We start from the raw sequence: 27594 nt of genomic DNA on the forward strand, positions 1-27594 counted from the left end.
TTTTCTATTTTTCTGTCACTTGGCCATGTGAGGGCTTGTTTTTTTGTGGGACGATTTGTACTTTTGAATGACACAACTGATTTTACCATATTGTGTACTAGAAAATGGGAAAAAAAATTCAAGTGCGGTGAAATTGCAAAAAAGTGAAATTCCACGATTGTTTTTTTTTTTTTTACCATGTTCACTAAATGCTAAAACTGACCTGTCATTATAATTCTCCAGGTCATTATGAGCGAGCACATATCAAACAAGTATAAGGTTCTTTTTTATTTAAGTGGTGAAAAAAATCTTTGTTTAAAAAAAGTTACCATTTTCCGAGACAAGTACCGTCTTCATTTTCGAGATCTGGGGCCAGGTGATGGCTTATTTTTTGCCCACTAAGGTGATGTTTTTATCAATACAATCTAAGGGTAGATGCGATCTTTTGATTACCGTTACTGCATTTTATTGCAATGTTGCAGTGACCAACAAAACAATTCTGGCTCCTTGATTTTTTTCTTGTTATACAGTTTACTGATCGGATCATTTATTGTTATATTTTGATCGGGCATTTCTAAAGTTTTATTTTGAATGGGGCAAAAGGGGGGTGATTTGCGCTTATATATTTTTTTAAAAAACTTTTTTTTACACTGTTTGGGTAAGTTCACATTTTTTTTCTGCAGCAAAACCTGATCATTTTGGCAGGAAAGAAGCTGCGCCCAAAAACGAAGGTTGTGTGTTTTTGGTGCCTTTTTTGCGGCTTTTTTGGTGCACGCAGAGAAAAAACTTCCTGTAGATAGAATGAATAGATAGAATAGATTGATAGAATAATAATAATCTTTATTTTTAGATAGCGCTAACATATTCCGCAGCGCTTTACAGTTTGCACACATTATCGTCGCTGTCCCCATTGGGGCTCATAATCTAAATTCCCTATCAGTATGTCTTTGGAGTGTGGGAGGAAACCGGAGAACACGGAGGAAACCCACGCAAACATGGAGAGAACAAACAAACTCTTTGCAGATGTTGTCCTTGGTGGGTTTGAACCCAGGACTCCAGCGCTGCAAGGCTGCTGTGCTATCCACTGCGCCACCGTGCTATAAATGAATAGATAGGCTAGTTTCACATTTGCGTTTAAAACGCAAACGCAGGTGGTGAAAAAAACGCATGTAAACGCGTGCAAACGCTGCGTTTTTTAGACGCATGCGTTTTCTCATGCGGTAAAAAAAAGTGGCGTTTTGACGCGTTTACATGCGTTTTTTCATGCGTTTGCGTTTTTGAAACGCATGCTGAGAAGTGTGTGACAGCTGCCAATCATCAAAATCATCTAGAAAACCCACTATAAATAGAAATAGCTAGGGTTGGGGTTAGGGTTAGGGGTAGGGTTAGGATCCCTAGGGTTAGGGGTAGGGTTAGGATCCCTAGGGATAGGGTTAGGAATCCCTAGGGTTAGGGTTAGGCCGGAGACACACTGGTGCGAGAGACGGCCGAGTCTCGCTGGTTAAAAGCAAGCTGTGGCACCTGCATTCCGGAGCTGAGCGTGCAGCTCCATGTATTGCTATGGAGCCGCACGCTCCGCTCCGGAGTGCAGGTGCCACAGCTTGCTTTTAACCAGCGAGACTCGGCCGTCTCTCGCACCAGTGTGTCTCCGGCCTTAGGGTTTGGATCCCTTTATCACCTTGATGGTGGGGGGTGGCTTATCAGAGTGTATTCTTGTTTTTTTCTATTGAAACGCATGCGTTTAAAACGCAACCAAACGCATGTGCTTAAAAACGCATGCGTTTACATAGACAGCAATACGTTTTTTTGCCCCAAAAAAACGCCTCTGGAAATTACTACATGTTGCATTTCTGCAACAAAACGCAAGCATAGAAAAGACGCATGCGTCGTCAAACGCGGCAAAACGCATACAAAAAAAAAACACATGCGTTTTTAATGTTAAATATAGGAAAAAAAACGCATGCGTTTTTTGCGCTAAAACGCAGCGGCAAAAAACGCAAATGTGAAACCAGCCATAGACTGATAGAATAGATAGATTGATAGATAGAATTAATAGATAGATTGATAGAATAGAATAGATACATTACCTGCGGTATCCTCTTCCCTGGCATTTTCCCACGGTGCAGAGGTTACCTTTGGTCAGGCAGTGAGGGAGCGCAGGCTCGGTGACGTCACCGCTAGTTACTGAGCCTGCGCCCGCTGTGTCTCATTCATTCCCCAGTACTTACAGCCGGGAGCGGTGGCAATAGCAGCGCTCCCGGTTATAAGCTTTATCTCCCCCAGATACTGCGTGGGACACTCGTTATATCGGACTGCGACAGATCAGGGAGTATACTGTACTTTTGGTTTATTATTTTATTTTTATTACAGAAGATCGAGGGCTTCCCTTTGGAATGGCAGAATAATAAAAAGACGATCAAAACTGTGTGGTGTTTTATTTCATTAAAAGACTTTTTTCTGCATGTGTGTGTTTATTTAACCCTTTAATTACTATAGGATTAGTAATGGATAGGTGTCTTATTGATGCCTCTCCATTACTAAGCCGGCTTAATGTCACCTTCCAATAGCAAGGTGACATTAACCCCTCATTACCCAGCTTGCCACCACTACAGCGCAAGTGGGAAGAGCCGGGCAAAGCGCCAGAATCGGCGTATCTAATAGATGCGCCATTTCTGAGCAGCTGCAGGCTGCTATTTTTACGCTGGGGGGGGCCTATATCAATAGCCCCAGACCAGCCTGAGAATGCCAGGCCCCAGCTGTGAGCTTTAGCAAGGCTGGTTGTCAAAAATGGGGGGGACCCCACGCCGTTTTTTTTAATTATTTATTTATAGCTCAGGAGCGGCAGATGAAAGCTCCCATCCGCCGCTCCTGCTCTCACTGTAATTAGAGGCTGTAGGATGTCGTGCAGATCCCGGTTTGTCATGCCAAACCATCGGCGCCCCACGATCATGTGACAAGGATGCCAATGAGCGGAGCTAGTGATGTACTACCGGCACAATTATATTAAATACTGCTGTCAGAGATTGACAGCAGCATTTAACATTTTAACAGTTGTGGGTGGATGAAATCAGCTGTCATGTGCCAGAAAAGATGCAGGCTCAAGACCAGAGCAAACATCAAAGGGGGAGACATGACATATGATGTATATATACACGTCATATGTTGTGAAGGGGTTAAAGGGACTCTCCGGACAGAATGACTGTTCAAACTAAGTACCACTGCTCGGTGCTTCAAAGCGGGGCCAAGCATTTATATACCCCTTACCACCTGCTTGTATTCCCTCAATCTTCACCCTCCCTTCTTTGACAGCTCTGACTTTATAGGGACAGAAAAGGGTGGAGATAGATAGAAATGAAGCAGGTGGGAAGGGATATATAACTGATTGGACCCACCATGGAGCACCAAGCACCTGTACTAGGTTTGAACAGTCGTTCTGTGCTGACAGGGTCCCTTTAAAGGAGATTAGAGGTTTTTTTGTTAATGGGAATCTAATCTGTTAGCAGGTTTTCACACCCCAAGCTATTTATATGTGTGTATAGCCTTTTCAAAGGCAAATCCAGCAATACTTTCTCATGGCCAATCTGTCCCACAATTATTGAGAAAACAGCGATTGAATTGATATGCATTGATATTTGTAGATCTGAAGCCCTTGTCACTCTGGCTTTGTTCTCTGCTGGGCGATGCCACCTCCTGCTTGATTGACAGCCTGTATAATGTGTGACTTCATGCAAAGGAGCCGTCCGTCAAGCAGAAGTCGGCAATGATGGGCATGGAATAGAGCTGGAGTGACAGAGGCTTCTGATCTACCATAGGCCTTCAGACTCATTAGCATATCAATTTAATCGCCAATTTCACAGGTATGGAGGAATGTACTGGCCATGTAAAGGTTTTGCTGGACTTGAAAGAGCTACATGTGCATACAAATAGTTTTGGGTGTGAAATCCTGCTGACATATTCCCTTTAAGTGAATATTTTAGTTAAATTACTTAACTTGTAGGATGTGTTGGGGAGGAGGGGTAACGTACGGTATTCACTTATGAAACTACTGACTGAACCTCACTAAGCATGCCATTATGCAACATGGCTGGCACAGATGCCTCTACAGCATCTTTTGGGGAATAGTGGGAGCAATAACCTGACACCTAAGTTGGCATGTCCCAACGGGAAGACACTTTCTTGCTGGCCTGCATCCTGAGCACCCTGGCAATTAGCAAGGAAACATTGTCTGACACTGAGGAAAGCAGTGTTACGCCATTTCTCAGCGGCAGCTCCCGAGGCTGTCGGGTGTGCCCACAGATACCAGCATGGCAGAGAGAGCGCCTCGGCCTTACTATACAAAGTTACATTATGCGTACGTTATCTTATTAGTGTAACCTTCTCCCATGAAGAACATTTCTTCTGCCTTTATCAGTCATCACTGTGCCGTACTCTACAAGGTTATTGGGTCCAGCTTCTAGTTACATATAATAATCCTATTGTGTATGTGATATCTTGCAGATTTCTTTTCTCAACCTATTTATTGGTTCAACTGGTTAATTCTGCAATTCTCAATAATCACGCTCTTGCCTGCTGTATATGTCACGTCCTCCGTTGGGTGATGCATTTTGAAAGTTGTTTTTTTTTTCTTTTTCAAGATTTACTAAGAAATTTTCTGGGACTTTCCACTTTTAGTGCAGAGAATGATTGGAGCGTGGGGCTGAGGTTACACTGTATGTAATGCTAATGCAAGACTCAATATACACAGTGCAGTGGAAAACGGTAGCTTTAGATAGTCAAGGTGTGAATAGTTATTCTTGGGAACCTGGTGGGCATGTTTGGAAACTTATATTTTCAATACAATGAGGTTCCTCCAGGAAAGATAGTCTTCTACTACCCTAACAGGCAATGGCCACTGAAGCGCCTCTCACTCACTCGGGAGGGTCCGTGTTTCTGCACTTAACCGACTCTATGCCAAATGGTGTTATGAAATGCTTCCCTTTTACTGGCATTATCGTGCTCAAAACATGAAATAATGAAAAAAAAGATTATTACTTTTCTTTTAACAGATTGGAGTTATGTAATATTGTCTAGTCCATTCACATGCAAAACTAAATGTTTGCTAAACTCAGTATTTTTTACACTGTGAAATCATTTTTAACTTCAGGCACTAGGTGTCGCTAGAAAGCAAAAAATCATTAAAGTGAATGGGCTTGGATGCAAACTACATAATAAGAACATCTTAAAGGGGTTTTCCAGTTTGGTGGGTCTTGTTGCTATGCCATATGCTAAGCAATATCTTTAATCTACTATCTTCCATCCTGATGATTCCAGTGAGCTGAAACACATTGGGATAAGGAAATGTTAAGGTTCTAGTCCTGCCCTAAAATCCAGACCTTGGCACAAGGCTCCAGGAGCTGGTATAAGGCGAGTTTAACAATTGTCCTATTTAGGGCACTTACCCTAACTGCTGTTTTTGGGACACCTTTCCTAATCATCCTTTTTAGGACGTTCAACAAAGACTGAATGTACTTCTAAAGTATCCATCTCCAATCAACTTTTTTAGGACGTCAATTATTATTATTATTATTATTATTATTATTATTATTATTATTATTCATTTTTATAGCGCCATTTATTCCATGGCGCTTTACATGTGAAATACAGGCAAATATAGACAAATACATTAAACATGAGCAAAAACAAGGCACACGGGTACATTAGAGCTGGCTCAGGGATAGGAAACATGGTTATTAATGGAGCACGCTCGGACTGGGTCGCGGTTAGCAGTGGGGTACCACAGGGGTCAGTATTGGGCCCTCTTCTTTTTAACATATTTATTAATGACCTTGTAGGGGGCATTCAGAGTAGAATTTCAATATTTGCAGATGACACTAAACTCTGCAGGGTAATCAATACAGAGGAGGACAATTTTATATTACAGGATGATTTATGTAAACTAGAAGCTTGGGCTGATAAATGGCAAATGAGCTTTAATGGGGATAAATGTAAGGTCATGCACTTGGGTAGAAGTAATAAGATGTATAACTATGTGCTTAATTCTAAAACTCTGGGCAAAACCGTCAATGAAAAAGACCTGGGTGTATGGGTGGATGACAAACTCATATTCAGTGGCCAGTGTCAGGCAGCTGCTACAAAGGCAAATAAAATAATGGGATGCATTAAAAGAGGAATAGATGCTCATGAGGAGAACATAATTTTACCTCTATACAAGTCATTAGTTCGACCACACTTAGAATACTGTGCACAGTTCTGGTCTCCGGTGTATAAGAAAGACGTAGCTGAACTGGAGCGGGTGCAGAGAAGAGCGACCAAGGTTATTAGAGGACTGGGGGGTCTGCAATACCAAGATAGGTTATTACACTTGGGGCTGTTTAGTTTGGAAAAACGAAGGCTAAGGGGTGATCTTATGTTAATGTATAAATATATGAGGGGACAGTACAAAGACCTTTCTGATGATCTTTTTAATCATAGACCGGTGACAGGGACAAGGGGGCATTCTCTACGTCTGGAGGAAAAAAGGTTTAAGCATAATAACAGATGCGGATTCTTTACTGTAAGAGCAGTGAGACTATGGAACTCTCTGCCGTATGATGTTGTAATGAGTGAGTCATTACTTAAATTTAAGAGGGGACTGGATACCTTCCTGGAAAAGTATAATGTTACAGGGTATATATATTAGATTCTTTGATAGGGCGTTGATTCAGGGAACTAGTCTGATTGCCGTATGTGGGGTCGGGAAGGAATTTTTTTCCCCATGGTGGTACCTCTTACCACATGGGTTTTTTTTGCCTTCCCCTGGATCAACATGTTAGGGCATGTTAGGCTATGGGTTGAACTAGATGGACTTAAAGTCTTCCTTCAACCTTAATAACTATGTTACTATGTATAAGGAGGGAGGACCCTGCCCGTGAGGGCTCACAGTCTGCAGGGGATGGGTGATGATACACTAGGAGAGGGCAGAGCTGGTTTTGCGGCGGTTCAGTAGGTTCAGGATCACTGCAGGCTGTAGGCTTGTCGGAAGAGGTGAGTCTTCAGGTTCTTTTTGAAAGTTTCTATGGTAGACGAGAGTCTGATGTGCTGGGGTAGAGAGTTCCAGAGTATGGGGGAAGCACCATACTTATCCAATCCATAGTCAATCCATAGTCAATCCATATATCTATGGTCTAAGGGGTAATGTTTCTCCTTATGGAGAGTGACATACCAGCTGGCTAGTCAAGGTAAGGAGGCTTATTCACCGTGCAATGCTCCTCTGGGAAATATAATATGCAAATTGCCTCTTTGCATCAGGTGGCACTATAGAGTTAAGTCCTCTTTTTCTCAGAAGAGGCAATTTGCATATTATATTTCCCAGAGGAGCATTGCACGGCGAATAAGCCTCCTTACCTTGACAAGCCAGCTGGTATGTCACTCTCCATAAGGAGAAACGATACCCCTTAGACCCCAGTCCAGAGCCTCTCACCTAGTCAAATCAGTTCTCATGCTTCGCACTGATGAGGGCCAACAGCCCGAAACACCGTGTCTGCGAATTGAGATACTGATTTGGCTTTTATCCTAAGTCATATTGCACGACTCGTTAGAGGGTTGATTGTGACTTGTAAGATCGCTACTTCCAACAGGTGGCGCTATAGAGTTAAGTCCTCTTTTTCTCAGAAGAGGCAATTTGCATATTATATCTATGGTGGAATTCAATTAATTTATCGTCCTAAACGGGACATATTGTTAATATAATCGAATTGGGCAAGGCAACTGAACGTCCCCTCGATGGCACAATCCCTAATTGACCCCTAAGGACGCTAATCCATTTAGTACACAGATTGAGGTAGAATTCAATTGATACATGGTCTTAATTAGTACATCAGGCTAAGGGTACTGTCACACTCTGCAACTTTCCAACGATCACGACCAGCGATACGACCTGGCCGTGATCGTTGGAAAGTCGTTCTGTGGTCGCTGGGGAGCTGTCAGGGCCGCGCTTAGTAACCCGATGTTTACCCTGGTTACCAGCGTAAAAGTAAAAAAAAACAAACTGTACATACTCACATTCCGGTGTCCTTCAGGTCCCTTGCCATCTGCTTCCCGCTCTGACTGAGTGCCGCCGTAAAGTGAAAGCAGATCATAGCGGTGACGTCACCGCTGTGATCTGCTCTTACTTTCCGGCCGGCAGTCAGTCAGAGCGGGAAGCAGACGGCAAGGGACCTGAAGGACACCGGAATGTGAGTATGTACGTTTTTTGTTTTTTTTACTTTTACGCTGGTAACCACGGTAAACATCGGGTTACTAAGCGCGGCCCTGCGCTTAGTAACCCGATGTTTACCCTGGTTACAAGCGAACGCATCGCTGGATCGCTGTCACACACAACGATCCAGCGATGACAGCGGGAGATCCAGCGACTAAATAAAGTTTCAAACGATCTGCTACGACGAACGATTCTCAGCAGGATCCCTGATCGCAGTAGCGTGTCAGACACAGCGATATCGTATGGATATCGCTGGAACGTCACGGATCGTACCGTCGTAGCGATCAAAGTGCCACTGTGTGACAGTACCCTTAGATACTCAAATAGGGCAAGGTTATCGTACATCCTTTGGAGGGCACTTCTCCCAATCTTTCTTATAGGGACAGATTGGGTGTTACCAAATATATCCATAGTCCCAAATCGATTCAGACATAGTGTGGACGCTGTCCTCACAGGGCAGGGTGATCAAACATCCTTTTCAGGACATTAACCTAAACCATCCTCTTTAGGACAATAACTTCCTTCCAGGGTTCCATATATCCCAACAATTTGGGGGATGAATTGGATAAATCTAAGGTCCTTATTGGGAGGTAGGGTGTTTGCTCCAAATGTCCCTTATATGACATTAACCACTTAGTTTAGTTCTTTGGTCGTTCCAAGTGTTACACTGATTGGGGTAGAACTAAATGGTCCTTTGGTCCTAATTAGGTCATAGCATTGATAGTTCCCCTACAGGACGCAGTGACCAAAGCACCACCACAGGGTCACCTTACTCAACTGTGTCAGGACATGTAATAACGAACACACTCTGCTTCTCACAGATAGTGCTGGAACCAACAATGATCTATAATAGTACTGTATATAGGGTAGACAGAACTTGCAAAAGAATTGGTAACCAAAAATCCTCTTGAGGGTGCTATCCTCAATTATCTTTTTTAGGGCAATAACCATTACCAATGCTCTATATATTCCTTTACCAAATGGAGTGCAATTGAATATACACATGCATCCATAATAATTTGAGTAGAATTTTATTAGTGTTATTGTGCCCTCAAACAGTAATATTAGCATTCTAATACTTCTGCCAATATTCATTGCTCATTGTTCTCAGCTGGCATATACTATACCCTGTAAGGTTTTACCTATCTTTAGCTTATGTATTGCATTGTTTGGTGCACCGAATTACCAATGATTTTAATGGCTTAATAAAAGTATTATGTGCTCTATAATCTGATCTGTAGCCTAAAAGGTGGCGTGTGGGCTGTTTGGAGCACATCAATTTCCACTGCCATTCCCCGCGCAGAATGTTCTGCACAAAACCCTTCACATTATAAAAGCGTTTGTCCTTTAAAAACTCACTGGAACAGAAAACACTTAAGTTATATTCTGTTCTGTCTGTGTAGAGAATATTGCTGTAGAATCAATGAGCTCACACTGCAGATGTCATTTATTACTGAGTATTCAAGATATTTATTCCGCTCTCCCTCAGAGCATGAGATCAGCTATTCCAAGGTTTCCATTAGAAGAGATAAAGCACTGGTAAGAGGCACAACATCTTTCTTCTGGGTCAGAAAGATTCTCCTGCCCGTCTAAAAGAAAACTGGAAATGCTTTTATGTTTTTGTAAGAACTGGGTTTGGAAGGACAACCAGCCACCGGTGCCACTGGTATACCATTTAAAGGGTTATTCCCATATTTATGGGTGTGTAATGTTCCATAGTGCTTGTAACTACATGCACTTTTATGATTTACTTTGCGTTAAAATTTCCCTGAAATCTCTGCTATTATCAGTTTTCTTCTGTGGTCTAGCAGCAGTGTAAGAACATGCTAGGTACTTACCAGCCTTCTTCTATACTGGTAAGGAGCACCTGCTAGACGTGATCATGACTAGCTTCAATGCTATTGTACTGCAGCGACAAGGCTGACCCATACAGCAGCAATGCAGAGCGCACAGTGCAGTTATGCATTGGGTATAAAGGTCAATACAGCAGTTGCACCCCCCCAGAAATCCGCTGGCTGACCAACCCTTTAAACAGGTTGACCACTTATAGCTTTATTTCATCCCTGACTGCAGTTTGGTATATAAAAAAAACAAATCACACACTGTACTCACCTTCCTCAAGTCTCAAGTGCATCGATAATCAATAAGTCTATGCTGCCCCCGATGTCTGACATCACACTGACAGCCAATCAGTGAGCTCGGTAGCTCTACAAGTGTAGACGAATGCTCAACTCAAAGCCGCCGATGCAGAGATTGGCCGCCACGCTGTCGACGTGATGTCAGTGCCACAGTCATTGCCAGACACTGGGAGCAGCGGCAGAGACTCATCAGGGTACCTGGGGAAAGGGAGCACAGCGCATTTTGTTTTTATGCCAAACTGCACTACAGGATGAAATGTCATTAACAGGGGACAACCTCTTTAAGGCAGCGGTAAGCAACGTTGCCTGCGACACAGACCGTTAGACTCTTCAACCACTGAGGCCACAGCTATTCTTCCTGACTTACCCCATACACATGCGCTGCGGAGAAACCTGTCAAAGTAGCTCCACCATAAGGAAAATTAAGCATTGCACATTGTCCATTCTAATCGCTAGGTTGCCTCTATAATGCAGGAGATGAAGTGTCCTTCAAAGCAAGGAAAGTTTGATTTCTGTTATGTTTCACTACTTTTCCACAATAAATGCATGTATTACCATTATCGGAGAGCCATACATTTTCCTGTTTTTCAGTGACAAAACTATGAGAAGCCTTCAATTGCTTTTTATTTAATTTTATTTGGTGGGGATGAGATTACAAAATACAATCTGGAATATTTTTATTTCTTTTTTGTTGCTTTCATTGTGCAGTAATAACTGACATATTACCTATAGTCTGTGGGTCAACATTACAGTAATACCTCATAAAATGTCTTTTTCTTTCAAATTAAAAGAGAATGTGAATGGCGATTCCTGCTGCCCAAACTGGTTGGCTGCTGCATACTGTGAAAAGTTGGTCGGGAATTATGCGTCCTCCTGTATGCCTTCCTTAGACTGACAGGTTTCTCCCTATATAAACATGTATGGGGAGACCTGTCAGTCAAGGGTATCAGGGCACATAGAAGCCACCAGGGACCTGTCTCAAACTAATCAGCCAAGCCGCATAGTCCTCAGCCAATTTTCCAAAGTAGGTCTTCTTTGAAACGCTGTAGTGTTTCCAACTAAAATACACAAGGCTGTAACAATATAATTCATGCTGAACTTTTATTTAAAGACAAACCTATAGCAAGAATTGTATTCCCTAATCCCTTATCAATATGTATGCAGTGTAGTGTTAATGTATTTTAATATTTACCAGTGACCATCTTCTCTGGGTGGCAGTGACAATGTCCATCCTCTAACCCACTTGATGACTATTCAAACTACCTGGCTTATACAGGTTTTGTCTGGATCGGAAGTCCCTTTCTCATTGCAGGATTATGAGAAGCCATGATGTAAGTCTTACATTGGGAAAGCAATTACCGGTCCACACAGAAGATGCGTTGAGAGCTGGCAATGATGAATAGTGATCACATGGTAGTCCAGGAGAGGAACGGGACATCAGAGAACCAAAGAAGACTGCGACTGGTTAGTATTTAAACACACACGCTACATACACATTGATAACAGAATAACATCTTTGCAGGGAACACCTTATTAAAAGCTTAACAGCATATGAGGAGGCAACAACTCCAAGATCTCACATCTGCCGGCCAGCTGTAACCAAGTACTGTGTAGTTTATTATCGCCACAAAAAATACTACAAGCAACTAAGCTCACATTCAGTATCTGTGATTAGGAGATAAAGTAAGAGTAATTAAAGAGGTTTAAACTGAAAAATTGATGGCCAATGCTTAAGCCATAAACATCTGATTGGCAGAGCTGAATGAATTTTGCTATACTTTGTCGTGCCCCTCAACAATCCTTTTAAAGGCGTTATTTCAAGAGACATGTGAATGGCGCCGCAGTATGCATGATCGACCACAGGTCCATTTACATGGTGCTTCTTTAAGCTCCAGTTCTCAGGATCATGGGGGTCCCAGCGGTTGGACCCCAGCGATTGGAAGGTTCTTGGGATAGGGGATTACTTGGGATAATCCATTTAAATGGGTTTTCCAATATTTCTTTTATTTTCCCATAAAAATACTGAAAATAATAAACCAGTATTGACCTTCCCAAAGACCCATGTTGCCTCTCCGAGAACACAACAGGAGTTGTACTGTGCAGTGTATATATACAGGACAGGAGAAGTGGTACTGTGCAGTGTATATTGTGAGATAGCGCTTACTGCATGTGTTGGGAGACACTCACTTAGCAACGGGATTCAGTCCCACAGGCACATTTTTCTCACAAAAACAGTCCATGCGGTTTATTCAGGCATCATAAACAGCACCGTAGGCCATGTTGCACATCACAGGCCTACACATAGTCCATAGAATTTTATAGTATACGGCTTTAACTCGCAGTCACTTAACACGCCGGACCTCTTTGTCCAGTTACCATGGGTGACCACAAGCCAAACAGTTCATTAATGTCCATGGAACACAACAGGCACCAACACATGACATTAGGTTCGCAGTCTCTAAACATGCTGGACCTTACTCTGTCCAGTTACCATGGGTGACTACACAGTTCATTAACTAACCACCCTGTCAGTGAACACAGTTCCCCACTATGGGTTACCTTCCAGGAGCTCCTGCTCCACACGCTGACTCCTGTCAGTACTCTCTCTCCCAGGGAAGCTGCCAAACCTTTCCGGACAACGCCTTGCTTACTAGGCCACCTTACAGTCCAGATCCTCAGACGGGCTGTAGCTCCCCCAATGCAGTGCCATCACAGACTCTGCCTACATGCCTTTCCATGTGCTCTTCAGGAAGTCCTACTCCCAGGATCTTCCAACACAGGCTTCTCAGTGCGCTATTCAGGGATCCAATCATACTCCCAGGATCTCCCAATACACAAGTCTTCAGATCCACAGCCTCTCAATGCGCTATTCAGGGATCCGGTCCACACACAGGACCTCCCAACACACAAGCCATCCAGGATCTACACACTCTCCGTCACAGACCATGTGACTAGACAATGGTCACATTATGTACCTGCAACCACTCCCATAGGTGGGAAGTGTGTGGTTAGCCAGACCCTCCCACTAACCCTGCAAGCCTCCCTTTTAGTAAACAAACACAAATACTTGTGGGACTACAGGTCCCAGAACAACCTTACTTCAGGCTTACAGTGCAGACACCCTCTGCGACACATACCAGCCATTTACAATCCTGCCGGCCACTGTTTCACCATCATGAGCACAGATACGCCTCCATGCGTATCCTGAGAGCACCTACAACGCCCCCTAGCTGTAACAGAGGTCACTGCATCACATACCCCCCCTGTTCAAACTTGTGGGGTTGAACACTCGTCAACACTCGGGGTCTCGAGACAGGTCACGCATGTTACCTTGCCCTACCCGTCGAGAGAACAGTCTCAGTCGGTTTTGAGCGTCATACATTATCACACCCTTGTTAGGTTTTCCCTGCCCCCAGCAGTTAACATGTAGGCCTTAAGCTTTGGCCCTTAAGTCACAGTCTGTCTGTGATACCAGAACTTTAGTCCCACACTTTCTGAGTGCACCCCTTCACGTGACCTTTCTTTCCATGGCCGCCACCCACGGTTGTTGCAGTCATGCATCCAACGTCCAGTCGAGCCTAGTGACTGATCTGAGTCTGACCTTTCATTACTACGTCCGCTACTGTCCATGTCCCTTACTTTTGTACTGGGAATAGAACTGCCACTTTCAGAAATTCGACCTCCTTGTCTCTCTGAACGTCTTTGGCGGTCAGCCATTCCATTATTTGAAGGGTCCCTTTTGCTTCCTTTTCCTTGGGTTGAAGGCGGCCGCCACCTTATGTTCTGCAGCTGTTTATTAACCTGCAATCGGTCCAGTCTTAGCTGCTCTATTTCTTTCAGGTACGCCACGATACCCCAAGAGCATCTGGATATTCCCAAGACTCTCCATGGACCAGACAACAAGGAATGGAACCATCCCATCTTCATCCACGACCTGGGCCTCGTCATCAGTCGGAATCCTCACTCTTCACACCGGATCTATTCACAATCTCCTGCACCACTTTCCCAAATCAGCCGATGACCTTCCTCACCAAATGTCTGGGTACCAGAACAATGTCTTCCACAAAGCCCAGTCGATTTTGAGCTTCTCTCGCTAGCTCCGGACGTCGAGTGGCTTCTTTATTTCTCAACAGGATCATCTATTTTGTGCGGAGGCACTGTAGGTGCATATCCCTCAGGAAAGCTACCCGCTTCACTGTGACTTCACTAGTCGACAGTATCACCTTCTGTTTGTTTCGTCTCTGGTGCCCAGTTCACACTATATGCCTCTACTGCCTTTTTAAAGGCTTCCTGCACATCCTCACTGATACATGCTTCTCGCACATCTTTCTTTGGGTACATCTATCACGCACTTGAAGAACGAAGTCTCATTCTCTTCATGGACGGATGGCTCCCGCTTCGCCATGGACCTTTCCATCAAGACATCTACCACGATCGGGTGATTATCTTGTTCCGCTCTTAGCGCGAACCCTTCCTCAGCTTGATCTTCTGCACGAGCCTTCGCCAAGATGGGCATTGGAGCTCCGCCTCATTAACACTCTGGCACTGCCGTGTTAAGACAGCGATCACCACCTCTTTCTCTTGTAGAGGAACTCTTAATGCTTCTCTGAGCACTTCCACATCTTCCCTTAGGGCCTTAGCCACGCTTTGCCACGTTGACAGGTGACCTCTGAGCTCAGAGACTTCCTTCTCCAGCTCATCCACCCTGTGCTCAGCCACTTCTCTCAGGACCCTTTCTTGTTCGACATGATCTTTCAATGTCTCTTTAATCAGCTCTATTTCGTGATCCTGTTCTCTTTTGGCTAGCACGTGTCGTACCATCACTTCTATAAATATATTTTCAGATGGGCCAGCTTGTCCATCCACACTCTGCCGCTTCAGAGTTCTACCTATTTCTTCTTCAACAGGTTCAGCTTTCTCGTGGGTCTTCCCTCCTTTACCTTCAACTGGCTCTAGGGTCTCTGCTTCAGACCTCACTCCTTTGGTGGCTTCCTCCACCTCTGCACCTTTGGACTCAGCACTGTCATCTTCAGCTCTCTCTTGGGTCTCAGCGGTGACATCCTTAACTTCGTCCCGTTTCTCTGGGACTTTAGAGTATTTCACACACTCCAGCTCCTCAGCATCAGGTTTCCTGGAGCCTTCACTATACTCGGCCCTAGCGATTGCTACGGGCTACGACACGTCACCTTCCTTCCTGATCTCTTCAGTGCCTGAAAGAGAACTCACATGGGAGGTAGAAGTACACGACCTTCTATTATCAGCCAGAGTCACTTGAACAACTTCTTTGTGACCCTTGCTCCTCCAGTGACGGGAGGACTTGCCCTTCTTGTGGGGCTCTTCTTTGCTGTATTCCCTTACTTTCTCAGAGTCACAGTCACCCCCGGAGTCTGTGTCACACCCGACAGTATGGTCAACCCCCAAGTCACTATCTAGGTGTCAGCTCCACTCTGTTTATCTACCACACCACTATCAGTCATATTGTAGCACACGTCAGGTGATATTATGTTGGGCAGTTGGGCAGACGCACCCTTCCTACTGGTCAACCTGACGACTGACCCATCAATTTTAGAAGGTATTAATGCTTTTAAGTACGCAACCCCATCAGCCGAAAGCCCTCCATCCTCCTCCTACAGAGGTACTCCCTTCTCCCACAAGTCTGAGTATAGCCTAGAGTCCTGGCCTATTATCACCGGACAGGTTAAGTTTGGGACTATAGCGACATCATGGAATGCAATGTCCCTGGCCGTCTGGAGGATCACCCTGTCCACTGGATAGTCCTTAGTGCCCCCATGGATGCAGATGACACCGATCTTCCCATTTGGCCCTACCCATCCCTTGGGCGCAACCCTCACCAAAGTCACCGAACTTCCAGAATCGACCAGTCCGAGCTCATCCTCTTCTTTCATCTGCAAGGCACACCCACATAGTCTCTTGCCAGGTAAGTAGTTCATAGAGCAGATTGGACACACATAGTACAATTGCCCCTGGCAACAGTTAGTCTGTGGCACCCCTTCGGGATGCTCCGTGCCCTTTTGGGTACTTATCACTCCCCGGGACTCCACCTCTTTTGGGCAATTATCCCTGTTTAGGTTACCACCCCCTTTTGGGACACCACCCCATTTTTGCAATTTTGGCAACCATACCTGTTTGGGTCATATGGGCAGCCCAATCTCCAGACCTGAACCCCATAGAAAACCTCTGTAATGTAATGAAGAGGATAATGGATAGTCACAAGCCATCAAACAAAGAAGAACTGCTTAAATTTTTGAGCCAGGAGCAGTGTGAAAGACTGGTGGAAAGCATGCCAAGACGCATGAAAGCTGTGATTAAAAATCATGGCTATTCCACAAATTATTAATTTCTGAACTCTTCCCGAGTTAAAACATTAGTATTGTTGTTTCTAAATGATTATGAGCTTGTTTTCATTGCATTATTTGAGGTCTGAATGCACTAGGGTTTTTTTTTTTTAATTGTAACCATTTTTCTTTATCAGAAAAAAATACAAAATGTATTGCTTGGAAATTTGGAGACATTTTGTCAGAAGTTTATAGACTAAAAGAACAAATTTTCATTTTACTCAAAAAAATACCTATAAAGAGAAAAATCAGACAAACGGAACATTTTGCAGTGGTCTCTTAATTTTTGCCAGAGCTGTATATACATAGCAGTATGACATATAAATAATAACTACACATCGGTCGCAATTTCACTTGTATAATATACACAGACTGCTGTACATACATTATATAGGTGATTCAGTGATTATATAAAGCAGTATCACATATATTGTATATACAGCAGTCTATATACATTATATAGGTGATACTGCTACTGATGTATGCATGTTATACTGTATATAGGTGACACACTGCTGTGTATACATCAAAAAAGTTTTCATCTTGGGACTCACCCAAGTCCCTGAGATGGGGGGGGAGGATGAAGAGCTAAGGCGGTCCACTGTCCAGCGTCGGCGGTGAAGAGGAGAGGTCGGATCCTGCTGGACTTGGTGAGTGTTCTCTGACGCGGTACAGGCAGGCCTGCGTCAGACACAGATGGAGGCGCCCTCTGAGCACTGCGGCGGCCTTTTCAAGTCAAGTTTTTCAGTCTCCTGCTTGCCCGCCCTGGCAGCCACACGCACGCATGAATGAGGGCCGCGGCTGTGCTCGCGCACTGACGCGGGTCTCCACCACAAAGTGGGCTGTCGGCCCTTTAAATCTTCTGTATGAAGGACCTATGTGCGCGCGCTGTCTAGTTGCACGTGCTGACAAGGGCCACGGCAGCCCGTGTCTGTGCGCAATCATCGCGGCAGCCATTGTCAGCAAGTGCAACTAGACAGAGGGCACACATAGGTCCTTCACACAGAAGATTTAAAGGGCTGGTGGCCCCCTTTGCAATGGGGACCTGCCGGCCCATTGGGCATCTGCCCTCCTCGGCAGATGCTCAATCCAGGCCTGGCCACTTCCCCTTTACAATTAAGCATTTACAGTTCAGCACACAGTAGTGGCTATGCCCGATATTGCAGATCGGTATCATTGAGTATCTGTAAGGCTATGTGCACACGTCAGGAAAATTTCTGCCAGAAATCCTAACAAAAACCGGACATTTCTGCCAGAAATCCGCATGCGTTTTACCGCGATTTTACCGCGTTTTTGACGCGGTTTTTGTGCGTTTTTTTCCCAAATGCATAGAATCGTGGGAAAAACACGGAAAATCCGCAAAATTAATGAACATGCTGCTTATTTTACTGCAATGCGTTTTTTTTCACGGAAAAAAAACGCACCATGTGCACAAAACATGCAGAATGCATTCTAAATGATAGAATGCATAATGTATGCGTTTTTAATGAGTTTTTATAGCGTTTTTATCATGAAAAAATGCGAAAAAACCTGAACGTGTGCACATAGCCTAAGACTACATTCAGATAGCAGTAGTCAATTCCTTAAAACTAAGCAGGAAAATCTTATCCAAATGGTAGGTTAAGAAAAAAATGTCTTAGCTTTGTTCAAACAGGATGCAATCCAGTTCTTGGCAATGCCATGGTCCAGAAGATGATCCTTTTTTAAAGAAAAGCCAATCTGATGTCTACTGGTTCAGCTTCTCCTACCATGAACTATCAAGTAATTAATGTGAAATCAGAATTTCATAAATCATATCCCTGCAGCGGACACCACAGCGGGCCTTCTATTTTGGCACAAGGTAGGGGATCCTGAATAGGGTATACGGCATATAGAAAGAGGTCCATGTTTGGGACAAAGGCCATTGAATGCAACAATAGAGCAGGTGAGTAAATAGCTTCTGGCAATGGCGTAAATGGAGATCCAGAAGAAGAATCTCTTACCAGGGCTTCATTATCTTCTGCAATTTTTGATATTTCCTGCAAATACATAAATATAAAGAAATGTAAGTGAAAAAAACTCATTTAGTTCACAGTAAAGATGTCCATATACAGTCTGCCATACGGTCACAGTGATTTCCAACACACAAGCACAAGTAGACATTTACAGATATGCAAACACGTGTGGATGAACTGTGACCAAAATGAAAATGTACCAATGAATGCATAGTTTAAAATATCTAGTATCCGACCTTTTATTCTTTCAAGTATGGTTCCTCTGACTCCAAGCCCTCTCTCCATCTACGTAAAAACAGCTGCTACCATCCGCTATACAGGACGAGCTTTGGACGATGAGACACTCCCCTGCTCTGGGATTTTACAGCAAGGTGGAGTCTCATTTGACTACGCAATAGTTTGGAAGTCTAAGGCACTCCTGTACTCCTAGAAGGCATGTCTGAGAGCAGTGAAGGTGTATCAGACGTCCAAGCACATTGTGCATACAGAATGCTGGTAGCCTATAGAGGAATCACGTCAGAATAAATAAAGGAAGACAATCGGTAGTTTAACCCCTTAGTGACTGGGCCAATTTTTTTAAATCTGACCAGTGTCACTTTATGTGGTAACTAGATGTTTCCAGCCAGCTAACGCTCGTCACGCTCATTGCTATCTAATTAACGCTGCTGGTGATTAAACTAAAGTAAATAATGACAACATTCAATAGCGCTTACGCAGGTGGTAAATTAACTTAAAATGAAGTTAATAACAATAGTGTGGTGATGTGTTGGGGGCGGGATTATGTGTGGTAATGGGGTGGGGGGGCGGGATTATGTGTGGTAATGGGGTGGGGGGGCGGGATTATGTGTGGTAATGGGGTGGGGGGGCGGGATTATGTGTGGTAATGGGGTGGGGGGCGGGATTATGTGTGGTAATGGGGTGGGGGGCGGGATTATGTGTGGTAATGGGGTGGGGGGCGGGATTATGTGTGGTAATGGGGTGGGGGGGCGGGATTGTGTGTGGTAATGGGGTGGGGGGCGGGATTGTGTGTGGTAATGGGGTGGGGGGTGGGATTGTGTGTGGTAATGGGGTGGGGGGGCGGGATTGTGTGTGGTAATGGGGTGGGGGGGCGGGATTGTGTGTGGTAATGGGGTGGGGGGGCGGGATTGTGTGGTAATGGGGTGGGGGGGCGGGATTGTGTGTGGTAATGGGGTGGGGGGGCGGGATTGTGTGTGGTAATGGGGTGGGGGGGCGGGATTGTGTGTGGTAATGGGGTGGGGGGGCGGGATTGTGTGTGGTAATGGGGTGGGGGGGCGGGATTGTGTGTGGTAATGGGGTGGGGGGGCGGGATTGTGTGTGGTAATGGGGTGGGGGGGCGGGATTGTGTGTGGTAATGGGGTGGGGGGGCGGGATTGTGTGTGGTAATGGGGTGGGGGGGCGGGATTATGTGTGGTAATGGGGTGGGGGGGCGGGATTATGTGTGGTAATGGGGTGGGGGGCGGGATTATGTGTGGTAATGGGGTGGGGGGGCGGGATTATGTGTGGTAATGGGGTGGGGGGCGGGATTATGTGTGGTAATGGGGTGGGGGGGCGGGATTATGTGTGGTAATGGGGTGGGGGGGCGGGATTATGTGTGGTAATGGGGTGGGGGGGCGGGATTATGTGTGGTAATGGGGTGGGGGGGCGGGATTATGTGTGGTAATGGGGTGGGGGGGGCGGGATTATGTGTGGTAATGGGGTGGGGGGGCGGGATTATGTGTGGTAATGGGGTGGGGGGGGCGGGATTATGTGTGGTAATGGGGTGGGGGGGCGGGATTATGTGTGGTAATGGGGTGGGGGGGCGGGATTATGTGTGGTAATGGGGTGGGGGCGCGGGATTATGTGTGGTAATGGGGTGGGGCGCGGGATTATGTGTGGTAATGGGGTGGGGCACGGGATTATGTGTGGTGATGTGGTGGGGGGCAGGATTATGTGTAGTAATGTGGGGGGTAGGATTATGTGTGGTGATGTAGTGGGCGGGCGGGATTATGTGTGGTGATGTGGCGGGTTGGCGGGATTATGTGTGGCAATGTGGTGGGGGCGGGATTATATGTGGTAATGTGGTGGGGGGGCGGGATTATGTGTGGGAATGTGGTGGGGGGCTGGATTATGTGTGGCGATGTGGTGGAGGCGGGATTATGTGTGGTAATGTGGCGGGGGCGGGATTATCTGTAGTAATGTGTTGGGGGCGGGATTGTGTGATGATGTGTTGGGGGCGGGATTATGTGTGTTGATGTGGTGGGAGGCGGGATTGTGTGTGGTGATGTGGTGGGGGGCAGGATTGTGTGTGGTGATGTGGTGCGGATTGTGCGTGGTAATGTGGTGGGGGCGGGATTGTGTGTGGTAATGGGGTGGGGGGCAGTATTATGTGTGGTGATGTGGTGGGGGGCGAGATTATGTGTGATGTGGGGGTCGGGATTTGTAGGGGGCGGGATTGTGTGTGGTGATGTGGTGCGGATTGTGTGTGGTAATGGCGTGGAGGGCGGGATTATGTTTGGTGATGTGGGGGGGCGGAGCTACTGTGCAGGGGGCAGGATTAGCGAGTAATCACGATGCCTCTTATATATAGATAACTCTGGAACGCTTCAATAAATCTCAGTGATTTTGAGAAAGTTTTTTCGTGGCACATTATAATGTATGATAATGGTAAATTTAGGTCGATATTTTATATATAAACACAAAACATATCAAAAATTTGACTATTTTTTTATTTATTTTTTGCAATTTTCAAACTTTGAATGATTATCCCTTTAAGGGCTCATTTCCATTTGCGAGAAACACGTCCGTGTCTCGCATGTGAAAACCCAGCTCTGGCGCCGGCACTTGGGAGCGGAGCGTGCGGCCGCATAGGAACACATGGAGCTGCACGCTCCGCTCCAAATTGCCGGCGCCAGAGCTTGGTTTTCACATGTGAGACACGGACGTGTTTCTCGCAAATGGAAACGAGCCCCAATCCAGATAGTTGTACCACAGAAAAACATTAATAAAAAACGCTTCCCTCATGTTTGATTTAAATCAGCACCATTTGTAAAATGCCATTTTAATTTGTTAGCATTTTAGGAGGTTTAAAAATGAAAATGTGGCAGTAATTTATCCTTTTTTTTCAAGGAAATGTACAAAATGCATTTTTTAGGGACCTATCCAGGTTTGAAGTGACTTTGGTGGCCCTATCTACAGGAAAACCACCAATAGTGATGCCATTTTAAAAACAGCACCCCTCCACATATTGGAAAACTGCTGTCAGGTAGTTTATTAACCCTTCAGTTGATTTTCAGGAATTAATGCAAAGGCATGACAGTAATGAAAAAGTGTATTTTTACCACCTAAATGTCACTAACTTCTGAACAGGCCACTATAGCTGGCAGACTCTAATCTATTTGGCTGTGAATTGCCATGGCAAACATCAGGACCACGATGTCGAGTGCGGTTCGATTTTTTTCACTAACGAGAGACTTGCATTGCCAATTTTGATTTGGCCCTCAGATCAAAATTGGACATGTCTCCTTTCTTTTTTTAAATGGACCTCTCAGTCTGATGAAAAATCGGACATGTAAACAAACCCATAGACTATCATTGGTATGAGTGCTATTCGTGAAAAACATGCATAGAATTCATACAAAAAAACCTGCTGACTGAATGAGCCCTAAGTCACATGAATGTTTGTCCACAAGGTAAAAATGATGTTGCATACAGATTACCCTATACAATCTTACCACAAACACATCTCCAAACACTTTTTCAGAAGTTATAAAATATAATAAAAAAATTATGATCAATTTGGCGTTTCACTAAAACCATATATATTTTTAATAACCTCCTGGTTGATTGACCTGTAGTTTGCAATATAGTAACAGATTGGTTTATTCATACCATGTAGGTCATGCTAAATAATTTACAAAGATACATATAAAAAACTAACATCCCCAATTCAAGCAAAATACGTTGTTCATTCAGTTTAAAATATCTACTATATAATTGTCTAAGGGTCACTTCCGTCTGTCTGTCCTTCTGTCTGTCTTTCTTTCTGTCACGGATATTCATTGGTCGCGGCCTCTGTCTGTCATGGAATCCAAGTCGTGATTGGTCGTGGCTGTTTTGCCACGACCAATCAGCGACGGGCAGAGTCCGGTGGAAAAATGGCCGCTCCTTCCTCCTCACAGTCAGTGCCCGCTCCATAATCCCCTCCAGTCTGCCCTCACACAGGGTTAATCGCAGCGGTAACGGACCGCGTTATGCCGCGGTGTAATGCACTCCGTTACCACAGCTATTAACCCTGTGTGACCTACTGTGTGATCTAATGTTAAAAATAATAATAATAAAAATCGTTATATACTCACCGTCCGTCGGCCCCCGGATCGACAACAGGCCTTTCTTGCTTGCGACGCTCCGGTAACCGGTCCATGCTGCGATCTCGCGATATGATGACGTAGCGGTCTCGCGAGACCGCTACGTCATCATCTCGCAACACCGCAATGCACTCTTCAGACCGGAGCGCACGAGCAGCGTCGGTAACCGCTTCGCTTGGATCCGGGGGATCCGGAAGGTGAGTATATAACTATTTTTATTTTATTTCTTTTTTTTAACAGGGATATGATGCCCACTTTGCTATATACTACGTGGGCTGGGCAATATACTACATGGGCTGGGCAATATACTATGTGGCTGGGCAATATACTACATGGGCTGTGCTATATACTACGTGGCTGTGCAATATACTACATGGCCTGTGCTATATACTACGTGGCTGGGCAATATACTACGTGACTATACTACGTGGGCTGCGCAATATACTACGTGGGCTGCGCAATATACTACGTGGACTGCGCAATATACTACGTGGGCTGCGCAATATACTACGTGGGCTGCGCAATGTACTGCATGGGCTGCACAATGTACTGCATGGGCTGCGCAATGTACTGAGCGGGCTGTGCAATATACTACGTGGGCTGTGCTATACACTACGCATACATATTCTAGAATAACCGATGCGTTAGAATCGGGCCACCATCTAGTATTATATAATAGTTCAAGAGCAGCAACAAGTCTTTTAAAAGGTGGTCGGTGGAAGCTATCTGGAATGGCCAGAGGCACAAGTCCTACGAATAATATGGAATTTGATACTTAGCTTCTGGAATGGTCAGAGGCACAAGTCCCAGGAATAATATAGAATTAATGCTTAGTAGTGATGAGCGAATATACTCGTTAGTCGAGATTTCTCGAGCATGCTCAGGGGTCCTCCGAGTATTTTTTAGTGCTCGGAGATTTAGTTTTCATTGCCGCAGCTGAATGATTTACATCTGTTAGCCAGCATAAGTACATGTGAGGATTCCCTAGCAACCTAGCAACCCCCACATGTACTTATGCTGGCTATCAGATGTAAATCATTCAGCTGCGGCAAGAAAAACTACATCTCCGAGCACTTAAAAATACTCGGAGGACCCCCGAGCGTGCTCGAGAAATCTCGAGTAACGAGTTTATTCGCTCTTCACTAATGCTTAGCTTCTGGACTGGCCAGAGCCACAAATCCCAGCAATAATATAGAATTGATGCTTAGCTTCTGGATTGGCCAGAGCCACAAGTCCTAGGAATAATATAGAATTGATACTTATTTTCTCGACTGGCCAGAGCCACAAGTCTCAGGGATAATATAGAAATGATATTTAGCTTCTGGACTGGGAGGCACCACAAGTCTTAGGATTAATACAGAATTGATGCTTAGCTTCTGGACTGGCCAGAGCCACAAGTCCCAGGGATAATATAGAATTGATACTTAGCTTCTGGACTGGCCAGAGCCACAAGTCCCAGCAATAATATTGAATTGACACTTAGCTACTAGACTGGCCAGAGCCACAAGTCGCAGGAATAATATAGAATTAATGCTTAGCTTCTGGATTGGCCAGAGCCACAAGTTCCAGGTATAATATAGAATTAATGCTTAGCTTCTGGACTGGGACGTGCCACAAGTCTTAGGAATAATACAGAATTGATGCTTAACTTCTGGACTGGCCAGAGCCACAAGTCCCAGGAATAATATAGAATTGATGCTTAGCTTCTGGACTGGGAGGTGCCACAAGTTCCATTAATAATATAGAAGTGACGCTTAGCTTCTGGACTGGTCAGAGTCACAAGTCGATGGAATAATATAGAATTAATGCTTAGCTTCTGGACTGGGAGGTGCCATAAGTCTTAGGAATAATATAGAATTGATGCTTAGCTTCTGGAATGGCCAGAGCCACAAGTCCCAGGAATAATATAGAATTGATGCTTAGCTTCTGGACTGGGAGGTGCCACAAGTCCCAGGAATAATATAGAATTGATGCTTAGCATCTGGACTGGGAGGTGCCACAAGTCCCAGGAATAATATAGAATTGATACTTAACTTCTGGACTGGCCAGAGCCACAAGGCCCAGGAATAATATAGAATTGATATTGTCAAGCCTCACCCAAAACAACGGTGCAGCACCGCCTAGCAGCCAAAGCAGTAACCGGCACAAATGTTACACAAACTTTCATAACCAGATTTTATCTCTGTGACTGCTTACAACTGAGGAACAACATACCACTATGGACCATCCCTGATGTAGGAAACCTTTTTTTTTTTTTTAAACGCATTGAAAATAACTCCGGTCCATCCAACGATGCATACCAGTACTGACAGCGTGAAGTCATGAGACCTCTCTCTGCTGAGAACGCTTATCATCTGAACTCTCTGAGAATATCTCTTCGAGCGTGGGCCGCTGCTCAAGCATACTCACCAGGCAAACAATCTTTTCTTAGAACTGCCGAATTGGAACTCAAAGTACGAGGTATTCCACCGACCACATTTTAAAAGACTTGTTGCTGCTCTTGGACTATTATATAATATATTTTACCTGAATGAACAATACATTTTTCTTGAATTTGGGATACGCTAGTGTTTTCTATGTATCTTTGTAAATGATTTAGCATGATCTATATGGTATGAATGAACCAATGTGTTAATATATTGCAAACTAAGGGTCAATTGACCAGGAGGTTATTAAAATATTTATGGCTTTAGTGAAGCGCAAATTGATATTTTTATTGACTTTATAACTCAGACAAATCATGGTTTTTGCCTTTAATTGCTGCTAATTAGTACCAACTGGTACCAGCGCTGCTGTGATTTTTCTGTAGACTAAACAAAATATAATATCCCCATGTTTACGGAGGAATCATGAGGGTTGTGGTAGAAATTCTAAAGGTACAGCAGAGTGGAAAACAGCATTGCATGTCATCCATCAGTATCTATTGCAAATGTGCTATAATCAATTGATGATTAACATAAATGAGATAACAGATTCCTTTCTAAACTGTTAAAAATCAGCCACAAGAGAAATTATAAATACTAAACGTTGTGAATCCAGATGTCAGATTCTGCCAAGGACATCAAGCGTGCTGGCCTAAGTAATGCACCAAGGAAAGCTCTGTTCATAGGCGGGCATTGGCAACCTGTGGATACAATACGCTGGAGTGGTCAGGATTCTTTGGTATGCTGAGCTGCATATTTTCTACTTTCCTCCGATTGTGGGTTTTTCAGCAGGCTACAGCAGAAAAAAGCAGCCACTGCAGAGGTAAGCAAATATCCTAATATTTTCCACTCTTCCCTCTCTGCATGGCATGAGGACTAGAGCTCAGATCTATTTGTAAAAATGAGTTCTCTTTCTTTATCAAAAATGAAGTAGATTCAAGGTTCTGCAACACATCAGATGCTTCTTACCAAAGCAACACTTAGACATCAAAAAAGGCATCAGACATGAGGCAGATTCGCTACTTTGCAGGCCCAATTCATCAAACTGGCATAAAAATGTTGAAAATGAAGTTGGGCAAAAATATTGCAATGTTTGTCACTTTTAATTAGGCTAACCAACATTTTAGAAAGTGGAAGATAAGCAGGAGGAGACATTGACTACTGCTGTCCGGCAAATTCACTGCAATATATATCATGAAGGTAGCAGAAATGTATTTCGCTCTAGGGGGCCAATTCATCAAAAATGGCATTTTGTTTGCCAGTCTTTCAGCAGGACAAAATTCAGCACCAAGTTTATTTATAGGCTTGTTCCTCACTATCAGTTTGGATTCAGCCACTCTGCGCCAGGGACAGAAATGTATTCCAGTGATAGACCGGAGTCATGGACTGTGTACATATCGGCTTTACTGTCTGCTGTTGTGGTGGCATATATTATGCATTTTCCAGGTGGCATTAGGTCATGTCCAGCCCACTCAACAATTCTGAGACATTTTCAAGAGTTTTACACTAGTTTAATGAATCAGGGCCACTTCTATCTCCAGTGTACGGCAGCTGAAAGATCTGCACACATTTAGAGTAAATGAATTTGAAGCATCTTAATCCAGCGCATTTTTCACCAGACGCGGTGTCCAAAATGCCAGTCTCGATGAATCGGCCCGTGTTAACTGCTATTTTTTTACATTTGAGAAAAAAAAACTACAGTATCCAGATATTACACAAATGTGAATCAAAAGTTCACTCTTTCAGAAAAAAAGTTTTGCAGGGCTCGCTGTGGTTCTTTTAAAACAGTGAAACCTCTCCCATAAAAATCTCTAATTTTTAACAAAAAATGTTTTATCTTGAAAAAAAAAAAGGGTAATTGTCGCCTATTACCCATACTATAACAAATTAATTTTTCATCCTACACAATAAATGGTGTAACAAAATGTTAGCCATCATGAAAGTAATCTGAAAACAACTAGCTCCCCTTCCTTAAAGGGGTGGTCTGACACCTAAAATGTCTCTTCTAAATCCCCATTTTTACACCCTAAGCAATTTTGTAAATGGCTTTACTCTAAATTACCCTACACGTCTCACTATCTTTCTAATATCTGTAAGTGTATTT

At 44.2% G+C, this 27594-nt stretch overlaps 1 protein-coding gene across 2 annotated transcripts in view; it reads right to left on the reverse strand.

Annotated features, from left to right (window-relative positions):
- The window catches only part of ELMO1 (engulfment and cell motility 1), a 522734-nt gene that overhangs the window by 310085 nt on the left and 185055 nt on the right, over nt 1-27594 (reverse strand). For both annotated transcript variants that reach the window (XM_077269247.1, XM_077269246.1), the window contains exon 7: nt 18692-18727. In XM_077269247.1, coding sequence (XP_077125362.1) covers nt 18692-18727 — 36 coding nt within the window. The remainder of the gene's footprint in view (nt 1-18691; nt 18728-27594) is intronic.

This window comes from Ranitomeya variabilis, chromosome 6, assembly GCF_051348905.1.
Source record: "Ranitomeya variabilis isolate aRanVar5 chromosome 6, aRanVar5.hap1, whole genome shotgun sequence".
Taxonomy (NCBI): domain Eukaryota; kingdom Metazoa; phylum Chordata; class Amphibia; order Anura; family Dendrobatidae; genus Ranitomeya; species Ranitomeya variabilis.